The sequence below is a fragment of the Theropithecus gelada genome, chromosome 18, assembly GCF_003255815.1.
Source record: "Theropithecus gelada isolate Dixy chromosome 18, Tgel_1.0, whole genome shotgun sequence".
Classification (NCBI taxonomy): Eukaryota; Metazoa; Chordata; class Mammalia; order Primates; family Cercopithecidae; genus Theropithecus; species Theropithecus gelada.
In genome coordinates, this window is record NC_037686.1 from 38,545,668 (window position 1) to 38,572,412 (window position 26,745).

Here is a 26,745-nt window from a genome sequence, read left to right on the forward strand (position 1 = left end):
ATAATTCTGTTGGACAGTGCTGGATGAGAGTCTTGACAATACCCATTTTCACCCCATTCTTTTCCTTTATAGTCATGCTTATCTTCTACTTCTCTTCTTTATCCCTCTGCAGTCCTCCCTTTTCTTGCCCCCCCTTCCCTCTGTCACACTGGCAGTCTCCTTCCCTTTGTCCTGTGTGATGGTAGACCATGGAATGAGGGGAAGGGGGCCTGGCGCCGCTTGCTCTTGCTGCAGCTCCCGGACTCAGCAGAGCCAGAATCTATAAGGCAGAGAGGCCCTATTTATGGAAATGCTTGTGGGAATTAAAGTTCTAGATAATTCTTTTCTGGCTCACTTGCAGTCAAGCAGAAATTCTTTGGATTTTCATTTCTTTTCGCAAAGATTTATTTTAAAAAATTGATCAGTGGCATGCACATAATCTACAAGGCTGAATAGACTAGTATAAGACACATTGAGTCAAGCAGCTTCAGTCTGCCCTTTGCCCTCCACACCAGAGGCAAAATCCCTCAACTGCAGCTCACTTTTAACTCTTCTTCAGGCATTTCTTTCCTAAAGGACATAAATTACCAATCAAATTTACAACCAAAGATTAGATTTCTATTTGTCGATTTTTAAATTTCTAATATTGCCTATGTTATTCATATTGTGGAAGAAATGTCTTTTTCTGTTCTAATATAGCTTATTATTTGTTTTATTGTTAATATAGAAATTTTGTTTACTGTTGAGCCAAGTATAACATCATACAGGTAGTTACACTTTCTTACACAACTTTTTCTTTTCCTGGTCATAATAATTGCCTCATTTTCTTTTGATTGTTTTGTTTTCTATAGTATTTTTACAAATTCTTACCAAATTCTCTATCACATTGTGAAATTCCTTCAAATACTATTTTTTAAAATACTCTTTTTTTCCTTTTTTTTTTTTTTTTATTGAGATGGGGTCTTGCTATCTTGTCCAGGCTGGTCTTGAACCCCTGACCTCAAGTGGTCCTCCCGCCTCAGCCTCCTAAGTAATCCCAAAGTGTTGGGATTATGGGTGTGAGCCACTGTGCAGTAATACTATTTTCCTGTGGCCATATTTGTCAGCAGTCGCATTGTTTCCAGTCCCCTCTCCTTTCCTCCAGATCCCCTCCCAGAGTCCCTCCTGCTCCCCTGTGGAATGGCTGCAGAGGTCCCTGCGCAGCTGTGTGCTTGGGAAGCCTTCCACCTCCGTCGAGTGCAGCCCTGTTTTGTTGTTCCTCTTTCTTGGTTTATGTTAGTACCTTTTTGAGAAGGAGTGTTGAGAAGCTTAATTTTTTTTTAGCTTATATATGTTTGAAAATGGCTTTATTCTATTCTCATACTTGATTAATGGTTTGGCTGGGCAGATAATTCTGGATTGGAAATCATCCTTCCCCCTCAATACCTTGAAGGCAGCTGCTCTATTGTTTTCAAGCTTCTGGATTCATTCATTCTTGAAAAATCTCAAGCTATTCTGATTTCTGACCTTCATGGGACCTGTGTGATCTTTCTCTGCAAGGCTTCAGAACCACCTCTTTGCTCCCGTTGTTTGGATACTTCATGGGGAGATGTCTTTTGGGCGGGTTCTTTCCCCCATCTATTTTGCTGGGTACTCAGAGGCCCTTTTCTATCTAGGAATGCAGACTTTCAGTTCTAGGAAACAGGCTTCGTAATTTTTTTCCTAATTGTCTCCCTATCATTTCCTCCATTCTTTCTCTCTTTCTAGTGAAATGTGGAATTTCTGACTGGTTCCTTCAACGTTTGCATCTTTTTTCCTCCCATTCCCCACTTCTTTGTCTTCTCATTCTGGTTTCTTGGAGTCCTCAGCTTTGTCTTCCAGGTGCCCTGTTGAATTTTATTTCATCTCATACATTTCTAATTTCCAAGAGATCTTTTTCTCGTTTTCTCATTGATCCTTCTACGAGAGCTTCTTGTTGTTGCGTGGATCCAACATCTTATTTTCCTGAGTGTATGGATTACATTGTTTTGAAGTTAATATTTTTTTCTAGCCCTTGCATTAACTCTGTTCCTCTAGTTCATTTTTTAAAAATTATACTTTAAGTGCTGGGATACATGTGCAGAACGTGCAGGTTTGTTACATAGGTATACACGTGCCATGGTGGTTTGCTGCACCCATCAATCCATCATCTACATTAGGTATTTCTCCTAATGCTCTCCCTCCTCTTGTCCTCTACCCCTCAACAGGCCCCGGTGTGTGATGTTCCCCTCCCTGTGTCCATGTGTTCTTATTGTTCAACTCCCACTTATGAGTGAGAATATGTGGTGTTTGGTTTTCTGTTCCTGTGTTGGTTTGCTGAGAATGATGGTTTCCAGTTTCATCCATGTCCCTGCAAAGGACATGATACTCTGAGTTCATTTTTAAAAACTTGGTAGGTTCTCTTTCTCTTTTCACTTTGTAATTAAAAGGCCGATCACTCTTAGGCTATCTGTTCATGCCAAACAGTAGGTCACTAAAGCTGTCTAGAATGCCTGTGTGCCTTGAGGATGAGAATGGACTTTTCAATGAATGGGCTTCATTATAGAGTGGCCAGTTGGGGACCCAGTGATTTAACTGGGGTGCTCTCAACCAGAGGTATCTGCAGAGCTCTTCCTGGGACCAATGATTTTCTTTAGAGAAGCATCCCCCAGTTTCACCCTGGGGCTGTGGAGGGTGCAGGGGAGGGGCACACGCTTGGGTGACAGTGTTTTTTGCACCAAGGAGTGGAAGAAGACAGGGATTCCAAAGTTTCATATACAGACTTTCACTTAATTCTGCTGTGTTTGTTAGCATGGTGCTGCACCCCTCCCCTCTTCTGCCTCGGGTCAATCCCCACTCCTACTGGAGCCTCTCTGGGAAGGAAATTCACTGCCCTGCGTGAGAACAGGGAGGCGCCCTGGGCAGAACTGCTCCTTACACAGATTGCAATCAGTCTCCCTGTTCTCAGTTCTGCCCTTTCTCCTGCCTTCCAAAGTAGCCACTGCCTCCAATTCCTGACCCTTCCGGCACTGTGCAGCAAGACTTGTCCATTTCTTCTTGACCACTCCTTTGGTAGGTGCTTGGTCTTCAATTTCTCAACTCTGCTAATTCCTCCATCTGCTTTCTTTTTCTTCCAAAAATTTGTTGACATCTCTTGCCTGCTGATGTCACCTCTCCTGTTCTCTGTCCTTGTCTGTTTGTTGTCTCTTTATTCCTTTGTTTTCATTTTAGTGGGTATTAGGAGGAGCAGACATGTACTGAATCTGCCATGGTTAGCAGGAAGTTTTTTGTAAATCTTTCTGAAATGCCGGGTCTACTTCTTGGCCTCATTCAAGGCCTTCTTTGCCACCTACAGCTGGATTTTCGCTTAGAATTTGTAAGGCTTTCTTGTCATCAGGCTCAATTTTATTTAGAAAAGGACTAGAGCTCAAATTGAATGTAGCCTGAACCCAGCTTATACCTGGACACATTTGCTTTTAAATAAATGACAATGTTATAATAAATTATTTAACTATTACTTAAATAAAAAAAAAACTCTTTCGTGTGATCTGAGTCTTTTCTTTCCTTAAAACTGTATGTAAAACAACTTCTGGTTGTTTTTTCTCTGGGAATTAGGGCTCCATATGAATTGAGTCCTGGCTGGCCAGGCTTCAGTGAAGTTCAGAGCTTGGCTAAGCTGGACTAACTTTTCTCCATGTGGCATTTTTAAAAAGGCAGTAGGGTCAATGAGCTTGCATAGGAGTCTAATTGAAAAGGCCAAGCTTTAGGAACCTTAAAACTTCTAAACAAGTACGTTAATTATAAAAAGGATGCTTATGTATTCATTAAAGACACACTTCCCCCCTCCAACAGGTACACACACACAGCCTTTACCTGGCTGGGTTAAAGATGACCACATGCCTCTAACAGTGATGACCCTGCTGTGTCCTAATGCAGGTCTAGAGCTTCACCAGCCCCAGGCTGCCCCTGGTGGGCACAAGAGTCAGTGTGGTGGCTGCTAGTGCTGGTCGTCATGGAGATGTCTCTGTCCTTGCCTTCCAGGTGCCCCCTTTCAAAGGTCTCAGCATCCTCACGCTACCTCCTGCCGCCACTTCCACCTGGGCCCCCCGCAGCCGCAGCAGCTTGCTCCCGACTTCCCGCTGGCCCACCCCGTGCAGTCGCAGCCAGGCCTCAGCGCCCACATGGCCCCGGCCCACCAGCACAGCGGCGCCCTGCACCAGTCGCTGACCCCGCTGCCCACCCTGCAGTTCCAGGACGTCACAGGTCCCTCCTTCCTACCTCAGGCCCTGCACCAGCAATACCTCCTGCAGCAGCAGCTCCTGGAAGCCCAGCACCGCAGGCTCGTCTCGCACCCCAGGTTGGTGCTGCCTGGGGCGGAGGTGGGGACCCGGGTGGGGCTGGGTGAGAGGGCAGGGCCAGGGCGAGGGCGTGGGCGTGGCCCGGTGTGGCAGAGACGGGGGCGGGGCTACAGGCTGCTGGACTCCTGGCTTCTCTCCCTGGTTTGGCTGACAGTCACCAAGTGGGTCTCTGTAGGAAGTAGCGGTTGTTTCAGAGGCGTTCATTTCAGGCAGTGAGCACTGTCCTGACCTGACATGGGCTCCCTCAGAAGCCAGTGTGTGTCCCCATTGCGTCACCCAGGTGCAGGGTCGGGGACTGGGTAACTGGTGGTCCATGATCCTCACAGTGGACGCCTGCATGGTGTGGGAGGAAATTTGTCTAGGGAACTGCTCATGTCCCCTCCAGCTTTATGACTGCCTGGTTCTAACACCCAAGAACCCTAAAGAATATCAAAAGGAAATGACTGGTTACAGGAATGGCTGGTTCCCGCCCTCAAGAGCTCTCAAGAGCCCACGGTCTAGATAGAGTCTGGCTACATATTAATACCTAGGAAACAAGCAGGGAGTCAAATTAGACAATCCTCATCAAATAGGTCTGGAGTAGCTGTGGGGCCCTGGGTGAGTCACTGTGCCTCTCTGAGTCCCAACTGTCAGGGGAAAGAGTTGGATAGTCAGTGGATCTCAAACTTTTTGGTTTCAGGACTCTTTTCCACTCTTGCAAATTAATTAAGACTACAAAGAGCTTCTGTGTATGTGGGTTTTGACTACTGATGTTTACCATATTAAAAATGAAAACTAAAAAGTTTTAAATATTTATTAATTCTCTTAAAAATAACAAATTCATGTTATATTTTGTATATGTTATATTATATATCTATTTTAAATATAATAATATATTTTTATGAAAAATAACCACTATATATAAATTTAGTGAGAAGAATGACTTTTTAAAAACATATTTGCAAATCTCTTTAATGTGTGGCTTAATAGAAGGCAGCTGTGTTCTTATGTCTGCTTCTGCATTCAATCTTGCAGAATCTGTGTCATGTAGTTTCTGCAAAACTTCTCTGTTCATTTGTGACAGAATGAGAGTGAAAAGGCAAATAGCCTTATAGTATTATTAGGAAAATAGTTTTGACCTCTTGAACCACTTGAAAGGGTTGCAGGGACTCCCAAGGATGCTCGGAGCACACTTTGAGAAATGCTGGACTAGATCATCTCTAAGGCCCTAGGATGCTTGAGATAGAAGGTGAGTGTTGTAGGAGATCAGAAGGAGAAGAGGTCACCATGATCTGGGATGTTCAAGGAGGCCTTCCTGGAGGAGGAAGGCTTTAACCTGTGCCATGAAAGCAGGGAAGAGTGTTGAAAAAGGGTCGAGGAGAGGAGAAGAGCATGATGGGAGTAGAGGGGTGCATCGAGCCTGCAGGAGGCAAGTCTGTGTGTCTTGAAGATGGCCCACCAAGGACAGTGAAAAGGAGAAGGGCGAAGAGGCAGAGAGTGTGGGTGGAGGCAGGTAGTCTGCCGCAGACACACCAAGGGAGAGACCTCCACACAGCGGGCAGCCTGGAGACAGCCAGAGTTCCTGAGGTGCAGCCTGCTGTTCATCTGGGAAGCTTCCTTGGAGTTTGTCAAGAGTGGTGAAGCTCAGTGCTTGCTAGACTGTGGGTGCTGAGCGGGGCTGCAAGAGTGGGGCAACCTGAGGGTTTCTCAGAGCTCCTGAGAACTAGTGGCCTGGGTAGCCCCTGACGCCAGGGCTCTCCATCCCTTCTGGTGCAGGCGGAGTCAGGAGCGTGTATCTGTCCACCCCCACCGCCTCCACCCCAGCTTCGACTTCGGCCAACTGCAGACACCTCAGCCCAGGTATTTGGCTGAGGGCACTGACTGGTGAGTCTTCAGGGCCCCTGGGGGAGGCAGGGAGGAAGGGAGGAAGGAGGGAGGAGGGAGGAGGGAGGAGGGAGGTCTTGCCAGGTCCATGGAGTTTCTGTTTTCATTCACTTTGAGTGGTGCAGGAGGCCTAGTTCTCAGGCCCCAGCCTTTGCCTCTGCTCCCAGCCACCCTCTGGGCCAGATGGTCCCACATGGGCCTGGTTCTAGCAATTAGCTTAGATGTTACTGGGTGCTATTATGGACTCAGTGTTCAGCATAGGAGTCAGTGTTCATGGTCCTGCAGTGGGGGAGGGGGGACAGGGATAGAAAACATTTCCCAGGCTCAATGAGGGATATGAACCAGTGGTCCCTTGGGGGAGAGCAGAAAGGAGAATTCCGAGGAACTGGGTGGTCAGGAAGTCTTCCTGGAGGAGGTGTGTCTCAAGGGATCCACAGAGAAGTGCCAGGGCATGCCAGCAAGGCAGTGCTGGGTGGGGTGGCTGTGTAAACACAGGCTTACACTGCATCTTGAAGGATGGAGACAAAGCCAGCCAGGTCAGAGGTCAGGACTGAGGAGGGGAGCTGGGGAGAGAGGTTGAGGGTGGTGTTGTTGCTGAGTCTTTGCAGATAGTGGGCCCCTGAGAGACCTGCCCATAATTTCCCTCACTCAGGACAGACGTCTTTGTTGTCCCGAGATGCAGGGTCGCTTGGTTTTGGATCCTGGGTCCCACCCAACTCTGGTTCTAGCTCAGAAGAGAGCCGATATTAACTAGAGTTGGATCGGAACCCTTGAAAACTTAAAAAGATGTGCAGTTCACTGAATATTTAAAGGTAAAAGGCATCATGCCTGCAAAGAGTTCAGGGAAAAAAAATCTATCTAATCTATCATCTATCTTCACAGAGGATTGTGCGTGGATATGTGTGTGTGTGTGTGTGTGTGTGTGTAAGTATGTTATATACATTGGGGGGAGAGAGAAAGGGAGACAGAGAGAGAAGGAAATAGAAATGCAGTAAAATGGTGACATTTGGGGCATCTGGGTGAAGGGTATACAGGAATTCTTTATGCTGTTCTTGCAACTTTTAGGTCAAAAATGTTTTTTGTTTTGTTTTGTTTTAGAGTGTAAAATAATCTATCAATGGAAAAGCATGAATTATCTTAAAGATTGATGTGCTGTTGTGTCATTTTTTAGCCATTTGTCAGGCTTAGTCCAGGGTTGCTTTGGGAGCCCTTCCCATGCACACCCAGGAATGATTCCAGAGAACAGTTCCAGTCAATTGAATGCTAAGGGTGCTTCTAGGTGCAGGAAATCGTGGCTTTCACATGTTCCATTTTCTTCAGCCCTTTGCTCATTCTCAGGTACACTTTCCGTTAAATTGAACAATTCCATAAAAGATAGATTGCACTGCAGCCAACTTCTGCCCAGCCTTTTCCAATTAGCAGATTCAAATTAGGAAGATTTAATTGCAGTTTGGATTGAATTCTGTCCCTCAGCAGTCAAGTCAATTTCATTTAATTCAATTCAGCACACATGGAGCATTCAGGGCCCTTGCATATGGCTGAGTGATTGGAACATGCACGGGGGCCTACAGGCAAGTGGGACAGAACAGGTGACATAGGTGGGACTCATCCTGGGGAGATGGCAGGAGGAGCAGTGCAGGTGCTGGCCCTGTCGTCAGCTTTCTTTACAGAGCCAAACCTCCTTATCTTTCTTATTTAAACCAGTCTGCATTCCTGGCTCCTACCTGCCTGGAGAAACAGAAAGAAGGAGGCTCCGGGAGGCTGGTCCCTGCCCTAGCAGGGGATGCTGGGAGGCCCTGCCTGGAGGCCCATCTGGTCCACCCTTGGGCTCTTTCTGCCTGTTCTGTTCCCACTTCCCAAGTAGGATGCTGATTCTCCTCCCTTATAATTAGCTCTGCTCCAGTGGGGGGCCAGCCTAGTGGCGCCGAGGGGTTTTGTGATTGATTGTGCTAACTGCATCCCTGTCCACTTTTCTAGAGAGCTGCTTCTGCCAGGAGATAGGCAGCCTGGTAATTGGATGACAGGAAATGCATTATATCTCTACTCTCACCCTCTGCAAGGAGCCCCTGAGGGCTGGGAGAGTGTGTCTGTTGCATCCCCCATCCCCTTTAGAGAACCATCAGAGACCACTGACTTCTGCCCTAGGTCATTCCAGAAACTGGGCTGCAAGTCCATGTCCATCCCCAAGGTCGTCCAGCCCCTGAGGTTACCCTGGCCTTTTTTCCTACTTTGGGATATCTTAACCCAACCCAAGCAGCTTCTCTCAGCTGGGAAGCCTGGCCTGAGAGTGTGTGGAAGCAGCAGGCCTTGGGGGATACATCCCAAACCCCTCTCTTTCTCGCCCATGCCTAATAACTTTATCCTGACTTTGAGTCACAACCCAGTGCCTCCATCCTTTTCACGCTCCTTCTTGGACTCAGTCCTGGCTTCTCAGTTCTAACTCTGCTCCCCAGTGTGGACTGTACCCTGCTGTGCCACAGCTGTAGCCCTGCCCAGGCCGAGGTCTGTAAGTACCTGGGACCTGTGGGCAGAGAGTGGGTGGAGGGTGAGCACCTCTAATTGTCCTTTCCCCTCCAGGCAACCTTGCCTCAGCAAAGCCCCCAAAGCTCCCTGAGCCTGGAGTCACCCATAGGATGGTGCTGGCACTCGTGGTGCCAAATTCTAGGAAGAACTTAGGGTCTGCACAGCAACCAGACCACACCATGTTCAAGAACATTGAAAGTGGAGAATAAAGTTCAGTGTGATGTTGAGATACAAAGGCCAAAAATGATACATTGGCACAAGAAATCTCCAAAACACAGTTCTGGGTTAACCCTGTGGCTTTAGGTCTGTGGGATATTCCTGCAACCCATTTAGAAACTTAGCAAGCTCTTACAGGCTGGTGGCAACAGCAAAGGCTGGAGACACTGCTGCTTTAGGGGCTAATTTCTCTTTGAGGCAGGTCCTGGTCCAGACTTCTTTAGGGTTCGAGGAACCACATCCCCTGTTGGGGTAACCTGGGTCCAGGAAGGAATTTCTGATGAGATGATAAGAGGGGCATCATGAGAGCCCACCCAGGCCCACCCCGGGCAGACCATCCCACCCATTTGAGGGGCAAGTGCCTCTTGCTTTGACAGTTAGCATTCTTGGGATTGGGGTGACTGGGTTCCAAGTTCCTCGGGACTTTGCTTTGGTAGAATTCCTTGAACATTTGTTTTGAATTTGTTGGGTTCCCTGAGACTTCTGGGTAAATGCTAAAAATCAGAGCTTCTGCCATGTGAGGCAGTGCAATGGAATGAGCCCAGGCAAAGGTGTGAAACCCTGATGGTCCCAACTGGCCAGCCAAGGTCTGTGAATAAGGCCCTGTCCTACTTCAGGCCTCAGATGGAGGGCTGGCCTAGTGGATTTCTAAGTTTGCATCCAACTGGCTCCAAGAGTTTAGCTCATGTCCCAAGTGACGGGCTCATCATGAGTTGTTCCAGGGATTCGGCCTGATAATGGCTCTTTGCATCTTTATAGTGCTCTACAAAGAACTTTTACCTGCATTTTCTCATTTGATGCTCCAGCATTACCATGAGGAGCTACTGTTATCATCATCTTAGAGATGAGACTCAAAGAGGTGAATTAGCTACAGAAGGTCTCACAGCTAAGAAGGGATGAGCCTGGGACAAGGACCTGGGTCTTCTGACAGCTGCTGCTGTTCAGGCTGTGGTGTGCGTGGAGCCTGTGAGAGTGACTGGCAGTCCTTCCTGCCCATAGCAGCTAGACCTGGGATGTGCAAAGAGGAGGATGGGGCCAGATGCCAGAGACCATCAGAGACCATCAGAGAGCTCCTGCCAGCTCTCCAGGGCTCATACGCTCATGAGCGTAACCCAGGGAACAGGGATCAGACTCCCTTGAAGGCTGATGGCTTTGTTGGGTTTTTCCCTTAGAACGATCTCAGATTACATTGCAGGGCAATGTGTAGCCAAACCCAGGCTGTGTGGGATCCAGGCTCAGTAGCAGCAGGCACAGTGGAAGCATAGAAAGTTAGTGGTCAGGGCCTGCTCGCGGCAAGATGAGGAGGGGAAGTCTCAGAGTCCCATGCCTCCTGCCATCTCACTCCTGTAGGATCTGAGATTGAACCTTCTGAGGCCCTGGCATTCCTCTCAACGGTGCTTTTAGGGCCTAGCTGCACTTTCCCAAAGGGAAGCTGTGTCCTAATTACCAGGGACCACTTCAATGTACACAGCACACTGCAAGAAACGACTGCTCGCAGCATATTTTCTCTAATAAATGCCACAAGTTTCCATGAATGTGTTTGGTATTTCTGAAGTTGGTGCCCATAGAGATAAAACTTGGAGTTAGTGGATGTTACCTTTGCACAATAGAGAAACTTCTTAATTAAAAAAATCCTTTTTATTATAGAAAATATCAAACAATAAAAAAATAAGAGAATAGTATAATTAATTCACACACATATGTCATCCAGCTTTGACATCAACTCACGGCCAGTTTTTTTTTTTTTTTTTTTTTTAAGACAGAGTCTCACTCTGTGCCACCAGGCTGGAGTGCAGTGGTGTGATCTTGGTTCACTGTAACCTCTGCTTCCCGGGTTCAAGCAATTCTCCTGCCTCAGTCTTCCGACTGAGTGTGCGCCACCACACGCAGCTAATTTTTGTATTTTTAGTAGACACAGGGTTTCACCATGTTGGCCAGGATGATCTCGATCTCTTGACTTCATGATCTGCCTGCCTCAGCCTCCCAAAGTGCTGGGATTACAGGCGTGAGTCACCGCGCCCAGATCTCATGGCCAGTTTTACTCATCTTTGTTCCCTGATGTTATAGTCATCTCCGTTACCTGTGGTTTCGCTTTCCAGGGTTTCAGTTACCCATGTAAACCGTGGTCTGAAAATATTACAGCATTTTGAGAGATTGAAAAAGAGAGAGAGAGAGACCATATTCACATAACGTTTTTCGCAGTATATTGTTATAATTGTTCTATTTTATTATTGGTTATTGTTGTTAGTCTCTTACTGTGCCTAATTTATAAATTAAGCTTTATCATTGGTATGAATATATAGTATAGGAAGAAACATAGTATATATAAGATTCAGTATTATCTGCATTTTCAGGCAGCCACTGCTGTCCTGGAACATATCCCTCATGAAAAGGAGAAACTGCTGTATTTGGAAACAAATCCAGGCATCATATTATTTCATCTGTAAATATTTCACTAAGTATCTCGAGAGATAATGACTCTGCTTTTTCACATCCTTACTTTGATACCACTATTAACATAAAGAAATGTAATAATAATTTTTACTATAATCAAATGTCTAGCCAGTATTAAAATTTCTCTGTTATACTTTGTATCAATCAGGATCCAGATAAGTTTTATACATTGTGATTGGTTGATATGTCACATAAGTCTCATTTAATCTACCTCTTGCTGGATTCAAATTGCTAAAATTTTGTTAAGTAACTTTTACATCTTTTTTCATGAGATTGGTTTATAGGGTTTTTTTTCCTTGAAATGTCTTTGTCTGATTTTTGTATCAGTGCACTGCTTGCCTCATTGAATGGTTTGGGAAGTGTTTCCTCATCTACTTTCTGAAAGAAGTTGTGTAGGATTGGTATTAGTATTTTTAGTTAACTAATTAATTAATTTTTAGATGCAGGGTCTTGCTCTGTCACCCAGGCTGGAGTGCACCTTGGCTCACTGTAGCCTCGATCTCCTGGGCTCAAGCGATCTTCCTGCCTCAGCCTCCCCAGTAGCTGGGACTACAGGTGTGCACCATTGTACCCAGCTAACTTTTTGTTTTTTAAATTTTTGTAGAGACAGTGTCTTGCTATGTTGGCTAGGCTGATCCTGAACTTCTGGGCTCAAGCGATCCTCCCACCTCAACCTCCCAAAGTGCTGGGATTACAGGTGTGAGCTACTGTGCCCAGTTGCAGGCTGGTCTTAAATGCCTAGGCCCAAGGGATTCTCCCGCCTCAGCCTCCCAGGTAGCTGGGATTACAGGTGTGTGCCACTGCATCTGGTAATTTTGGTAATTTGTCTTTCAATAAATTTTCTCTTTTCATTGGATGTACTGGCATAAGGCTATTCATAATATTTTCTTATCGTTTGAACATCTGCAATCTGTTATAATGCTCCCTCTTTCATTCCTCATATGAGCAATTTGTATATTCTCTCTTTTGTTCTTGATCAATCTAGATAGAAATTTAATCATTTGTACTGCTCTTTAGAAAATAGCCTTTGATCCCATTGTTTGTTTTTTATTTCACTGATTTCTGATCTTGATTTTATTATTTCCTCCTTTCTACTTATTTTGGGCTCTAGCTTCTTAAGGTGGAAACTTAGATCATGACTTTGGGTTTTCTTTTCTAATATAAGCATATAAAACTGAATTTTTCTTTAAGGACTACAAACTTTCTAATTAGTGTTGTGAATTCTTTTTGACCCTGGGTAATTTAGAAGTTTATTATTTAATTTTTGAAAATTTGGGATTTTGCAGAAATTTTTTTTGTTGTTGATTTCTAATTTAATACCAATGTGATCGGAAAACATACTCTGTGTAATTCTAATCCTTTTAAATTTATTGAGACTTGTTTTATGGTCCGGCATTTATTCTATCTTAGTAAATGTTCTATATGTATTTTTAAAAAGCGTATATTCTACACTTATTGGATGGAGTATTCTGTAAATTAAGGTTAGATCAAGTTGGTCGATAGTATTGTTCAGGTCTTTTATATTCTTACTGATTTTTTTTCATGAATTATTCCATGAATTATAAAGGAGGAGGGTGGATGTCTACCACTCTAATTATGAATTTGTTTTTTCAGTTCTGTCAGTTTTTGCTTCACTTATTTTGACTTATATATATTAGGATATTAAAAGGATTGTCATTTTTCAAGACAAATTGACCCCTTTATCATTATGAAACATCCTTCCTTATCCTTGGTAATATCCCTTGGTTCAAAGTCTACCTTGTCTGATATTAACATAGACATTCCAGCTTTCTTCCAGTTAACGCTTACAGGGTGTGTCTCTTTCCTCCTTTTACTTTTAACCTAGTATCTACATCTTTATATCTTGAATGGACAGCATGTAGTTGGTGATTGTTTTGCAGTTGACAATCTCTGTCTGTTAACTGGGGTGTTTAGACCATTTGCATTTAATGCAATTGTCTACATGGTTGGAATTAAATCTGCCATCTTGCTATTTGTTTTCTTTTTCTTCCATCAGTTTTGTTGTTGTTGTCATTTCATTGTTTTTCTTTTAAAAGTTTTGTCTGTTTTTTGCCTTCTTTTGGATCAGTTGAGAATTTTTAATATTAAATATTGGTTTAAGAGTCATACCACTTTATTTTATTTTATTTTGGGAATTCACTAGGTTTACAATATGCCTATTTAGCATATCACACCCTAAAATAGAATTATACCATTTTGTGTGTAATGCAAAACTCTTACGACAGTATACTTCCATTACCCCTTCCCATCCTTTGCTACTCATTTTGTAGGTTTTATCTCTATGTATGCATAATCACCAAAATACATTGTTATCATTTTTGCTTAAACCAGCGGTTGGCAAATTATGGCCTGTGAATCAAATCTTGCCTGCTCTCTGTTCTTGTAAACAAAGTTTTATTGGAACACAGACACATCTATTTGTTCACCTATTGTTTATGGCTGCTTTTGCACTACAGTGGATGCTTGAGTAGTTGTGACAGAGACTGTATGACTTTTGAAGCCCCAAATAATTACTATTTATGATCCTTTACAGAAAAATGTTTGCCAGTCTCTGCTTTAAACTGTCAACCTTTACAGACAATTTTTAATAGGAAAACAATTTTTTATATGCCCCACATAATTATCATTTCTGGCACTCTTTATTCCTTTGTAGAGATCTAAGTTTCTGCCTCGTGTTAGTTTTCTTTAGCATGAAGAAGTTTTTAAAACATTTCTTGTAGTAACAGTATCCTGGCAGTGCACTCTCTCAACTTTTTGAAAACGTCTTTATTTCACTCTCATTTAAAAATATACTTTTGCTAGGTATATATTTCTAAGTTTGCAGTTTTTTTCCCTTCAGCAGTGCAAAGATGCCATTCCTTTGTCTTCTGACTTGCTTTGTTGTCGATGGGAAGTCTACGATCGTTCTTACCTACGTTCTTCTATGTCAAATGGGTCTTTTGTTCTTTCACTACTTTTAAGATCCTGTCTTTATTACTATTTTTCAGGAATTAGATTATTATGTCCCTTGGAGTGGTTTTCTTTGTGTTATCCTGCTTAAAGTTTATTGAACTTTTTGGATCTGTGAATTTATAGTTTTTATTAAATTTGGAAATATTTCAGCCATTTTTTCCCTAAAATATTTTTTCTGTCATCTACCCTCCATCCTCTCTTTTTGAGTCTTTACTTACCGATATGGCTGACTGCTTGATATTTTTACTGAGACTCTGTTAATTTTTTAGTCTTTTTCTGATGGTGTGCTTCATTTTGGATTATTATTATTATTATTCAAGAGTTCATTCTGTCACCTAGGCAGAAGTGCAGTAGTGGCATCACAGCTCATTGTAGCCTCAACTTCCTGGGCTCAAGTGATCCTTCCACCTCAGCCTCCTGAGTAGCTGGGACCAGAGGACACACCACTATACTCAGCTAATTTACACTTTTTTTTTTTTTTGGTAGACGTGGTGTCCCACTATGTTGCCCAGGCTGGCCTCAAACTTCTGGGCTAAAGCGATCCTCCTGCCTTGGCCTCCCAAATTGCTGGGATTAGAGGCATGAGCCACTGCGCCTGGCTCATTTTGGATTACTTTTGTTGTTATGTCTTAAAGTCATGAATCTTTTCTTTTGTAGTGTCTAATCTACTGTTAATCTAACCCAGTGAATTTTCTATTTCAGACACTGGATTTTTCATCTCTAGAAGTTCCACTGACATCATTAAAATATGTCCTCTTCTATATGTTTTACTTTTCTCTGTTTTTATGCTTTCTTTTGTATGTTTGAATATGATTATAATAGCTATTTTAGCATCCTTGTTATTTCTGTTTCATAGTTATTTCAATGGATTGATTTTTCACCTGATTCTGGGCTATATTATCATTTTTTGGCATGTCTAGTAATTTTTTATTGAATGACAAACATCATTTATGAATAATTGTGGATTATACACTGTTAAGTAGTTACGTTTGTTTTATTCATTTAGAGTGTTAGGCTTCGTTCTGGTAAGCAACACTTGTAGTTCAGTTTCATCCTTTTGAGGCTTACTTTTAAGTCTTCTTCCAGCAGGACTGGAGTACCCCTAGAGAAGAGACTACTCTAGATCTGCCCTAATAAGACACATAAATAAGTCTCGAAAGGCTCTTCTGGGGTCTCTATTGTGTGTCCAAGTACTCTCTGCTCTGGCTGACTGGAATATGAATCTTTCCCAGCACTGTCTAATCTCTGGGAACCCACTATACCTTGGATGCTCTTTGTTCAACCTGAAAAAATTTCACCCCATGTATGCAGATCTTAGTATTCAGTAAAGACTCAAGGGGATCTCCGTGCAGATTTCTGGAGCTCTCCTTCTGCCTAGCTGCCTCTTCTCTCCAAATCATGGCACTACAACTTTCAGAGACCTCAGTCTCCTGGAAATAAGATATCTGAATCCTCAACTCATTAAGATTATCATGCTCTTCTTAGTTCTCTCCCTGCTCATGGTCTGGAATATGCCTTCATGAAAAAAACTAGGGAGGTTGCAGGGCTCACCTCATGTGTTGTCCTTCTATTGATAGCAGTCTACATTGCTTGTCATATAATGTCTGAAAACAGAGATTTCATATATTCCGTTCAGCTTTCTAGGGGTTTAAAGTGGAAAGGTAAATTTAACTCCTGTTAAACTATCATCAGTAGAAGCAGCAATTCCTTTAATTCTCCTCCATATCCTTTTTTTTTTTTTTTTTCCCTCCAATGTGTTCGTTGAAGAAATCAGACTGTTTTTCCTATAGTTTCCTCTTATCTGGATTTTGCTGGTTGCATTCTGGTGTTGTCACTTAAGATGTTCCTTAGTTTCTTGTATTCTCTGGACCTTGGCACCAGGATTAAGGCTTCGGTAGATTCAGGTTCAACTCTTATTTCTTGGCAAAAATACTTCATAGGTGATATTGTATTCTTCCACCAGAAAGCACTTACTGTCTGGTTGTTGCTTCTTTTGTGATGTTAGCAACAATCAATGATCTTTGCTTAGATCCTTTATTTCTTTAGGGGAGGCAAAATAGTGACAAAAATTCAACAAAAATTCAGTCATCCCTTAATCATTTATTAGCTGAAAAACTTTTATAAACAGAAATTTCCACTCGTCAAATGTTTGATTACCTGGAAATACAGTAAGAAAATAAAGGCTTCTTTTCATTTATTTACTAGTTTTCAAAATGAAGAGTTGTCTGGGTGCAGTGGCTCATGCCTGTAATCTCAGCACTTTGGGACCCCGAGATAGGTGGGTGGATCACTTGAAGTTAGGAGATCGAGACCAGCCTGGCCAACATGGTGAAACCCCCATCTCTACTAAAAATACAAAAGTTATCCAGGCGTGGTGTGGCACGCCTGTAGTCCCAGCTACTCAGGAGGCTGAGGCAGGAGAATTGCTTGAACCCGGAAGGTGGAGGTTGCAGTGAGCCGAGATCACACCACTGCACTCCAGCCTGGGTGACAGAGCAAGACTCCATCTCAAAAAAAAAAAAAAAAAAAAAAAAAAGAAATGGCAAAAAAAAAAAGAAAAGAAAAGAAGAGTTTGTTCTCCAGCATCCTTTGAAGGGGACCAATTTTCTAGCATCATTTCACACGCTCAGATTTAAACAATTTTTATTTATTTCCATTTCTCCTGCAGTTATGCTTGTCAACCTGCACATTGTCCTAACTCTGGCCAGTGGAAGCCAGTGAGCCCTTTTGCCATCATCCTAGTAGTGTTTTGATAGCTCTCTTGTTTCCAGTTATGACAAGATGTTTCCATCTCATCTTGCGCATTTTCTCTCCAGATCTGAAATTGGCCATTTTCCAAATTAGCCATTGGTTCATCCTCTGTGTAATTCATCAATTAGTTTGTTTTTAAGCAAAATGAATTTTCCTATATTTTTAGGAGTGGGATGCAGTGGGCTAGGACAAGCTGTCTAGCCTGTAGGTCTAGGTGTAGAGGTCTCTCTCGTTTTCTCAAAGTGGTAAAAATACAGCCTCGGCTCCCTCCTCCACTTTTATCTGAACCTTGTCTTTCCCACTCGGTGCCTCTGGCTTGCTTGATTTAGATTTTTCTTTCAGCATTCCTCTCAGAGATGGACTTTGTCTTGGGAGGGAGCTTTGGTCCCCTAGTTTAAGGAAGTCTTATAGAGCCTGGATTGCTCTAGCTCCTTCAGACCTTGCAGAGTCCCTTCCTTCTCTGGGTCTCCGTTTCCTTCCCTCTAAAGAGAGAGGAAAGGCTGGGAGACGTAAAGTCCCTTGCAGCTCTGGCAGGGTGTCACTCCGATTCTCCTCCATAGGCTTGATGTCTGAGGTCCCTTCTGTAACCTGATGGCTAAATCACACCACCCTATGGTTCACTGAGGCTGTTTCCCTGCAGGGATCTCAGTGTGGACGCTGGTTTGAGTCCTGCTCAGTTCCAGGTGCGGCCCATCCCTCAGCACTATCAGCATTACCTAGCGACTCCTCGAATGCACCACTTTCCCAGAAACTCCTCCTCCACGCAGATGGTAAGTGAAAGAAAATGGACTCCCTTGTGCCTATTGAGTGCCAGTGGTGGTCTGAGGCCTGCGCTCCCCTGTGCCCCGGCTCCTACATGACCCAGGTCCCCTGTGTATCAACCCCCTATCCCCTGACTCCTCTGTGCCCTGGCCCCCTTGTATCCTGGCTCCCCTGTGCCCCAGCTTCCATATGACCCAGCTCCCCTGTGTATTAAGCCCCTATACCCTGACTCTTCGGTACCCTGACCCCCTTATATCCTGGCTGCCCTGCAGTCCGGATTCCATATGACATGGCTTCCCTGTGTATCAATCCCCTATGCCCTGACTCCCTTGTGCCCTGGTCCCCTTATATCCTGGCTCCCCTGTGCCCCAGCTCCTACATGACCTGGCTCCCCTGTGTATCAACCCCTATGCCTTGACTCCCCTGTGCCCTGGCCCCCTTATATCCCGGCTTCCACATGACCCAGCTCACCTGTGTATCAACTCCCCATGCCCTGACTCCCTTGTGCCCTGGCCTTCTTGTATCCTGGCTCCCTGGCAGACCAACAGCTCCCCTCTCTTCCCAGCTCCTATTCGCGCTTTGGCTTGATGGGGAATGAAAGGGGACCTGGTGGACCAGAAACTGGTTCTGCTGAGGGGAGGAGGAGTGGGCACTGGAGGAGTGGAAAGGGACAGCATGGCAAGGTGTGGTCTGTGGGTAAAAGGCTCAGGGCTAAGATCAGGCAGAGTAGACCTCGCACCTCATATGGCCTCATTTAGTTTCCTGTGGTCAGCACCTCCCTGGGCTTTGGCTTCACTAATCTGTGAAATGGAAATGAAGATGCCTGCCTCGCCCATCTCACAGGGTTGGTGTGAGGATCAAAAGAGATCCCAGCAGGAGCTCTTGGGCCTAGCCTGCAGATCCAGTTCTGCCTTTTTCAGAGGGCAGACCTTCTTGTGGCTGCAGAGTGCTAAATCATGGGTCAGGCTGGGCTTGGGGGCCTTTGGGCTCCTGGCATTGCAAGCTGCATGGAATTAAAATGAAGATATTCCATGAAAGCAGCAAAAGCTTGATTGAAAATCTTATTTCCAGGCAGCTTCACTTTGCTGCCCTAAAGCATAATTCCACCTTCCAACCCTTGTCTCTGTCACTAACCACTCAGTTCCTCAGTCTGCTTTTTGTATAATAAGGAGCTTGCATGAGTAATTTTTGGAGTCCTTGTAAGCTCTGAGGGTCCATGCTTTGTGTATGAAGCGCCATCTCTTAAGAATAAAGAAGCAAACATTTATTGAGCACTTACTACATGCCAGGCACTGTTATAAGTACTTCATATAAATTATCCCATTAATCCTCTCAAAAACTCCCACAAAAGAGTATCATCCTGATTTTAAAGATTGGAAAACTGAGGAAGAGAGAGGCTAAGTAACTGGCCCTGGGACATACAATGAGAAAGTGGAGGAGCTGTGATGGAAACTCCTCTCTGACTCATAGCCAGGGTAAGGGAGGGGTGAGTGAGGCAGGCCATGCAAGAACAGAGTCAGACTCTCTTAATTTAAAATACTGACATTTTGCTCAGCATGGAGGTTTTTTGCATTTATTTGACTTTAAAAAACATTACATTGAAATATTATTGATCTTGATTACTGAGGCTTTTGGTGGCCCTTTTAATTTTGTGCCTCCACTTTGGTGCCGACACTAACCCAAGCCTTTAACTATCAAGCTGCTCTTGGAGGCAGTGCAGAGTAGGGGTGATATGGTTTGGCTCTGTATCCCCACCCAAATCTCACCTTGAATTGTAATAATCCCCACATGTCAAGGGCAGGACCAGGTGGAGATAATTGAATCATGTGGGGGCAGTTTCCTACATGCTTTTCTCATGATAGTGAGTGAGTTCTCATGAGATCTGACGGTTTTATAAGGGACCTCCCCATTCGCTTGGCACTCATTCTGTCTCCTGCTGCCCTGTGAAGAGGTGCTTTCCACCATGACTGTAGGTTTCCTGAGGCCCTCCAACCATGTGGAACTGTGAGTCAATTAAACCTCCTTTCTTTGTAAATTACCCATTCTTGGGTATTTCTTCATAGCAGCGTGAGAATGAACTAAAACAAAAGGTGAAGGGAAGGGACTCTGCCACCCAACTGCCTGGGTTTGAAATCCTGGTTCTGTCCCTTGGTTGCATAACTTGAGCCAATTACATAATCTATTGTACCTCATTTACCCCATCAATAAAATGGGGATAGTAATAGCACCCACATTATAGATTAGGTGAGATAATTCAATTAGTCATGTAAAGTGCTTAGAATAGTGCCTGCCATGAAGGTTAGTTGTCACTTTATTAATTCTGTTATTACTTCTGGGGCTTGTCCAGGCAAAGCTTTGTTCTTGGTGAAAGAAAAGGGATGTAAGAGCAGGAAAGACAATACTTCTGCCCACAGCATCTCAGGGTGTACTGAGTGGGTTACAGGCAGAGAAGTTGCATGCTGGGCTTATGGAGAAACCTTGAATCCTCACTCTATCCAAGGCATTTTCTCCCCAACAGGTCGTCCATGAAATCCGAAACTACCCTTATCCTCAGCTTCACTTCCTTGCTCTCCAGGGACTAAATCCCAGCAGACACACCTCCGCCGTACGGGAGAGCTATGAGGTATGTTGCTCTGTCTGGTACCAACTGGGCTGGTAGAGATGCCATTATTGTTTATCATCCCTTTTCCCTCCCCACCTCTGCTGGTGAGTAGGGTATGGGTGTCAGGAAGCTTCAGGGTTAAGAGTAAGAGAGAGAAGAAGGGAGAACCAGTAGAGATATTGCAGTCTTTCAGCATCAGATGAGTTCTTCCTGATAGCTATGTGAATGCTTCCTGCTCATGTCTTCCAGCTCCCCAATCCATATCCTGTGTGCATGTGGGCATTTATACATGCTGAGCACACATGTGCACATTTTTCTCTTTCCAGGAGCTGCTGCAGCTCGAGGACAGGTTGGGTAATGTGACTCGGGGAGCTGTACAGAACACCATTGAGAGGTTCACCTTCCCCCACAAGTATAAGAAGGTGGGTCTGCCAGCAGGCCAGCCTGCATAGTCAGGGAATGGGGCAGGAGTGTTGTCTAATTGACTCTGATCTGGTTGTTCACAGAGGGATGCAGTCCAGAATCTAGAAACCTTTGCTCTGGTTAGATGTTCTAAAGCTGTGATAACTTCCCAGGGTCATGTTACTTTTTTGTGCCGGGTGTGGCCAGGAGGGAAGATGGGAGGCCTCTCAGTAAAGGAGGAGAGCTGGGTATGCGTGTGTGCATGTGGACTTGCCATTGGGTATATTACACATATATACATTTATAGGTGTCAGGCACATAAATACTTGTCTCTAAATGAGATGGGCCAAGGGGATACCTGCACAGAAGGCTAATATTTGTCTTAGAAAATAATTCCATGTCCAATCTCACATGTGAACAAATGAGAAACTAAGGCTTCCAAGCAGAGGTTTTCAAATCTGACTGAGTGTCAGAATCACCTGGGGAGCTTTTAAAGCCACAGAGTCACAGGTTTTATCCTAAGTCCATAGAGGTAGAATCTCCAGGGTTAAGAACTAAGAATCTAGGACATGATTAAAGCTCAGAAACCTGAGTTTAAATTTTTTTAAATTAAAATAAATGAAAAATTTTGGAAGCAACCAAGATGTCCTTCAATAGGTGAAAGATAGATAAACATACAGTGGCACATCCAGATAATGGAATATTATTCTGCAATAAAAAGAAATAAGGACTAGGCACAGTGACTCACACCTGTAATCTCAGTGCTTTGGAAGGCTAAGGATGAAGGATCACTTCAAGCCAGGAATTTAAGACCAACCTGAGCAAAATAGTGAGACTTCATCTCTACGAAAATTTTAAAAAGTTAGCTGGGCTGGTGGTATGAACTTGTAGTCCTAGTTACTTGGGAGGCTGAGGCAAGAGAATTACTTGAGCCCAGGAGTTCAAGGCTGCAGTGAGCTATGATTGCACCACTGCATTCTAGCCTGGACAACACAGCAAGACCCTGTATCAAAAAAAGAAAAAGCATAAGCTATTGAGCCATGAAAAGACATGCTGGAACCAGAAATGCACTGAGGAATTCTTAAGTAAAAGTAGTTAGCCCAAAAAGGCTGTGTACTGTATGTTTCCAAATATATAACATTCTGGAAAAGGGAAAACTATGGAGACAATAAAAAGATCAGTGGTTGCCAGTGGGGAGGGAGGGAGGAATGAATGGGTGGAGCATAGGGGAGTCTCAGGGCAGTGAAAGTATTTGGTATCATACTCTAACAGTGGATACATGACATTATACATTTGTCAAAACTGATAGGATGGTACAACACAGAGAAAACCCTAATGTAAACTAATGAACCTCAGTTAATAGTCTATTGATACTGGTTCATCGATCATAACAAGGGTGCCACACTAATGCAAGATGTTAATAGTAGAAACTGTGTGTGTTGGGAGTATAGGGTATATGGGAGAACACTGTACTTTTTGCTTATTATTATTATTATTATTATTATTATTATTATTATTTGAGACAGAGTCTTGCTCTGTTGCCCAGGCTGAAGCGCAGTGGCACGATCTTGACTTACTGCAAACTCTGCCTCCTGGGTTCAAGCAGTTCTCTCACGTCAGCCTCCCAAGTAGCTGGGATTACAAGCATGTGCCACTACACCTGGCTAATTTTTATATTTTTAGTAGAGATGCAATTTCACCGTGTCGCCCAGGCTGGTCTTGAACTCCTAACCTTAAATGATCTACCTGCCTTGGCCTCCAAAAGTGTTGAGATTACAGGCATGAGCCACCGTGCCCAGTCTGTTTTTGCTTAATTTTATGTAAACTAGAACTGCTCTACAAAATAACATTTATTATAAATAAAAATAAATAAATAAATATTAATGCATTTTTAAAACATTCATCCTTCCCAGGGGAAATTAAAAAGCTTGACAAACGTTAAGAATCTTAGAGCAGGACTGTCCTCATCATGGTCAAGCCAGAGACCATCTTGAGACCCTAGGGTGCATTGGTCGAGAGCACTCTTAGAGTTAGAGCCAATTTTGACTCTCCATTCTACCCCTTATAGCTCCGTTACTTTGGACAACTTACTTGGCTTTTCTGGCCCCTCCCTGTCCACTTCCCCCTTTAAAAATGTGAAATGGGAGTGATCTCATTAGTAGCTACCATACAGGGTGCTGTGGGGATTCAATGGGATGATGCACCTGAACAGCTTGGCACAGTGCCTGGTACCTACTAAGTGCCCAGGAATGGTAAGCTGCTGCTACCTTGATGCTTTCTCCTAGGCTTTCCCCTAGCCCATGTGCTAGTGGTGTCAATGTCAAAGACCATGAATCAGTATAGGCAGCTCCTCTCAAGGCACTGGATTTATTCATAAATGATTTTGACTGCAGTTATTGGGTACCTACTATGTATCAGACCTTGGCTAGTGTGCTAATAGAGGAAATGGCAGCATTTCAGTAAATAAGGATGTCATCTACATGGGGAAAATGATCATTCTCTGGAGAGAGAGAGAGTTTTAAGCTATTGGAGAAGAACATAGAAGGAAATGAGTGTTGTATTTGAGTCCAGGAGCAGCACCTGTGTCCCGGACCAGGGGGTTTTTACTCCTACCAAGGATGCACACCTCACCTGCTGTCACTTCAACAGGCACAAGGAAATTGTGAAGAGAACCAATGCTAAGAATGAAAAGGTGAAATGGACTGAATCAAGTAGATAAAGGGCTCAGGTAAAAAGGAGAATGAAAAGAAGGGAATAAAAATATTATTAAAAATAAAAAATGAATTAAAAATAAGAAATGACAAAAGTTAGGAACCAAATAAAATGTGGAAAGAAACCCTTAAAAATTATACACAAGTGAAAAAGATAATAAAGAAGAAAAAACACTTTAAAAATTTAAATTGAGAGTGTAATTATATATAATAAAAATATACTTTAAAATAATGATGTAAGAATAAAAATATAGAAAATACCGAGTCAAAATAGAAAAATATGCAAAGAATAAGAACTAGAAAGAGATATGAAAGCAACACATAAAATTAACATCAATAATATCATAGTTAAAAGGGGGCTGGGCACACTGGCTTATGCACTTTGGGAGGCTGTGGCAGGAGGATAGATTGAGCCCAGGAGTTTGAGACCAGCCTGGCCATCACAGAGAGATTTTGTCTCTACAATAAAAAGAAAAATTAGCAGTCATGATGGTGTGCACTTGTAGTCTCAACCACTAAAGAGGCTGAGGTGGGAGGATTGCTTGAGCCTGGGAGGTCAAGCCTGCAGTGAGCCGTGATTACACCATTGCACTCCAGCCTGGGCAAGAGTGCAAGGCCGTCTCAAAAAAAAAAAAAAGTTAAAGAGAAGGTTAATGACATGAGAAGATATATAGATTAGACAGCAAGACAGGGTAAAATTAAGCTAAAATTACTAACTATGAAAGGAAAATCATGAATAATGATGGCAAAAAATAATAGAAAGTAGACAAATAGGTGACTCTTACCAATACATTTTATTGGACCTCCCTTTTCTAGCAGGGCCAGCTAAATGAAGGCCACTCTTCCAGCAAACACAGCTGGACTCTTAAGCAGGCAGATCATCATGACTCTATTCATACTCAAAAGCCATGACAATTATACGGAACTATGGGTGTAATTCTGATTTTCTGGATTCTAGATAAGGGAAAACTTATTACAGAAGCCTAGCAGGGTTTGCAGTGGAGTATATAGGGCACAGCGAGGCAGAGAGCAGAACAAATAGATTTTCTTGTGTGTTCCAGTGAGGTTACAGTATTCCCCATACTAAATGAGACTCAGGATCTCCAGAGTTTAGGACCAGGGGCCAGAGAAGGGAGACTTGGCATCTGGGCCTTGACCCGCAGTCATTCTCTGGGTAGTCTTCATCTTGTGACGCTTCAGATTTTTCTCTTTGCAAAATGACCTTGAAGTCGGCCTGTCTCTGGAGAGGGACCGAATGGGTAATTTTCCTCTTATGGTTATTGTTAGACTGTTTCATGGCACAGTGGGAAGATGTGAACATGAAAAGTGGGCTGATTTCACTCATTGATTAGATTTCTTCTTCCCAAAATATTTACCAAGTACTAATACGCTTTGTAAGTGACCAAGTATGGGGCGGTACTTAAAGAAGGGTAAGCCATGAGTCCATGCCATCTGAACTTGAGACTTTACATAATGGTAAACTACATAATGATTCTACATATGGCTTCTGCATAATGGTAAACTATTTTCAAATAATTAGCATAAAATTAAAAACAGTACAAGGGAAGTCAATAAGTATAAACAGTGTTTCAGGATTGCTTTACGATAGTGCCTATCTTAAGTGAACTTGATAAATCCCACAGTATAAATAGTTTATAAAAATGGCTACAGTTTGTAAGAGTTGATGTCTTCATGTAGTTATCAGTGAATACATGAGTCAACAGTGGTTGACTGAAAGAATAAATGAAGCCTGCTGGGCCTGAAAATGGAGGGAGAAACCTGAAGGCAGGAATCTAGGTTGTAAAGGGTGTTGAGGGGGAGTGGATGGTGTGAAGGGACCAGAAAAGGGAAACTGCACAGTCATAGCTTTGCAAAGGATCGATTCGTTAGGAACTCAATTTCTTTCTAAGCTCTGTATCCCTAGAAAGTGCCTGGGACAGCAAAAATGATGTCCACTTGACCTCTTCCTACTCCCCTTGCTGCAGAAGAGTAGGCGGGAAGGAGTTCTGGGTATTACTTAAGAACTTTGGCCGGGCGCAGTGGCTCACGCCTGTAATCCCAGCACTTTGGGAGGCCGAGGCGGGCGGATCACAAGGTCAGGAGATCGAGACCATCCTGGCTAACACGGTGAAACCCCGTCTCTACTAAAAATACAAAAAAATTAGCCGGGCGAGGTGGCGGGCTCCTGTAGTTCCAGGTACTCGGGAGGCTGAGGCAGGAGAATGGCGTGAACCCGTGAGGCGGAGCTTGCAGTGAGCCGAGATCGTGCCACTGCACTCCAGCCTGGGCGGCAGAGCGAGACTCCGTCTCAAAAAACAAAAACAAACAAACAAAAAAAAGAACTTTATGGCCAGGCACTGTGGCTCACACCTGTAATCCCAGCACTTTGGAAGGCCAAGGCAGGCAGACCACCTGAGCTCAGGAATTCAAGACCTGACCAACATGGTGAAACCCTGTCTCTACAAAAATACAAAAATTAGCCAGGCATGATGGCAGGTGCCTGTAATCCCAGCTACTTGGGAGGCTGAGGTAGGAGAATCGCTTGAACCCAGGAGGTGGAAGTTGCAGTGAGCCAAGATGATGCTGTTGCACTCCAGCCTGGGCAACACAGCAAGAATCCGTTTCAAAAACAAAAACAAACTTTAAAAAACCTGAATCCCAGGGGAAAAGCAGCCTGTGGATGAAAGCCAACAGCCACCAGGTGAGTCTGCCCAGGTAATGAATACTCCTCTCTCTGCTTCTCATAGCGAAGACCCCAGGATGGCAAGGGCAAGAAGGATGAGGGGGAGGAGTCAGACACAGATGAGAAATGCACAATTTGTCTGTCTATGCTGGAAGATGGAGAAGATGTGAGGTAGGAGACCGCCATTTTGATTCCCTCTCCCCTCTCTTATAGGTATTGGTGACCAATCACTGCGCCGTGTGTCTGGGAGTTGGGGTGCTTGTTAGCTTGTGCACGTGTGTGCCAAGTGTGCTATAATGTGCTTCATGGTTGCCCTGGGAAGGTAGGGTATGAAATGTTCTAGATGTGTGATGACCGGGTATGGACGCGAGGATGAAAAGCGTAAGAGAACAGTGTGATGTTCTGTCTGAATGAGTCTGAGACAAAATTGTGGCTTTGTTTCAGGCTCATCTGAAAGCGCTTCCTGGCGGA

The 26,745-nt window shown here is 43.8% G+C and overlaps 1 protein-coding gene across 2 annotated transcripts in view; it reads left to right on the forward strand.

Annotated features, from left to right (window-relative positions):
- RNF165 (ring finger protein 165) overlaps positions 1-26,745 on the forward strand; it is a 125,638-nt gene that overhangs the window by 94,574 nt on the left and 4,319 nt on the right. Inside the window, exons 2-7 of one of the 2 annotated variants that reach the window (XM_025365223.1) lie at positions 4,018-4,333; positions 6,090-6,197; positions 17,755-17,884; positions 20,395-20,499; positions 20,805-20,900; positions 26,339-26,445. In XM_025365223.1, the coding sequence (XP_025221008.1) occupies positions 4,018-4,333; positions 6,090-6,197; positions 17,755-17,884; positions 20,395-20,499; positions 20,805-20,900; positions 26,339-26,445 (862 nt within the window). The remainder of the gene's footprint in view (positions 1-4,017; positions 4,334-6,089; positions 6,198-17,754; positions 17,885-20,394; positions 20,500-20,804; positions 20,901-26,338; positions 26,446-26,745) is intronic. The other variant, XM_025365224.1, reaches the window with a different exon arrangement.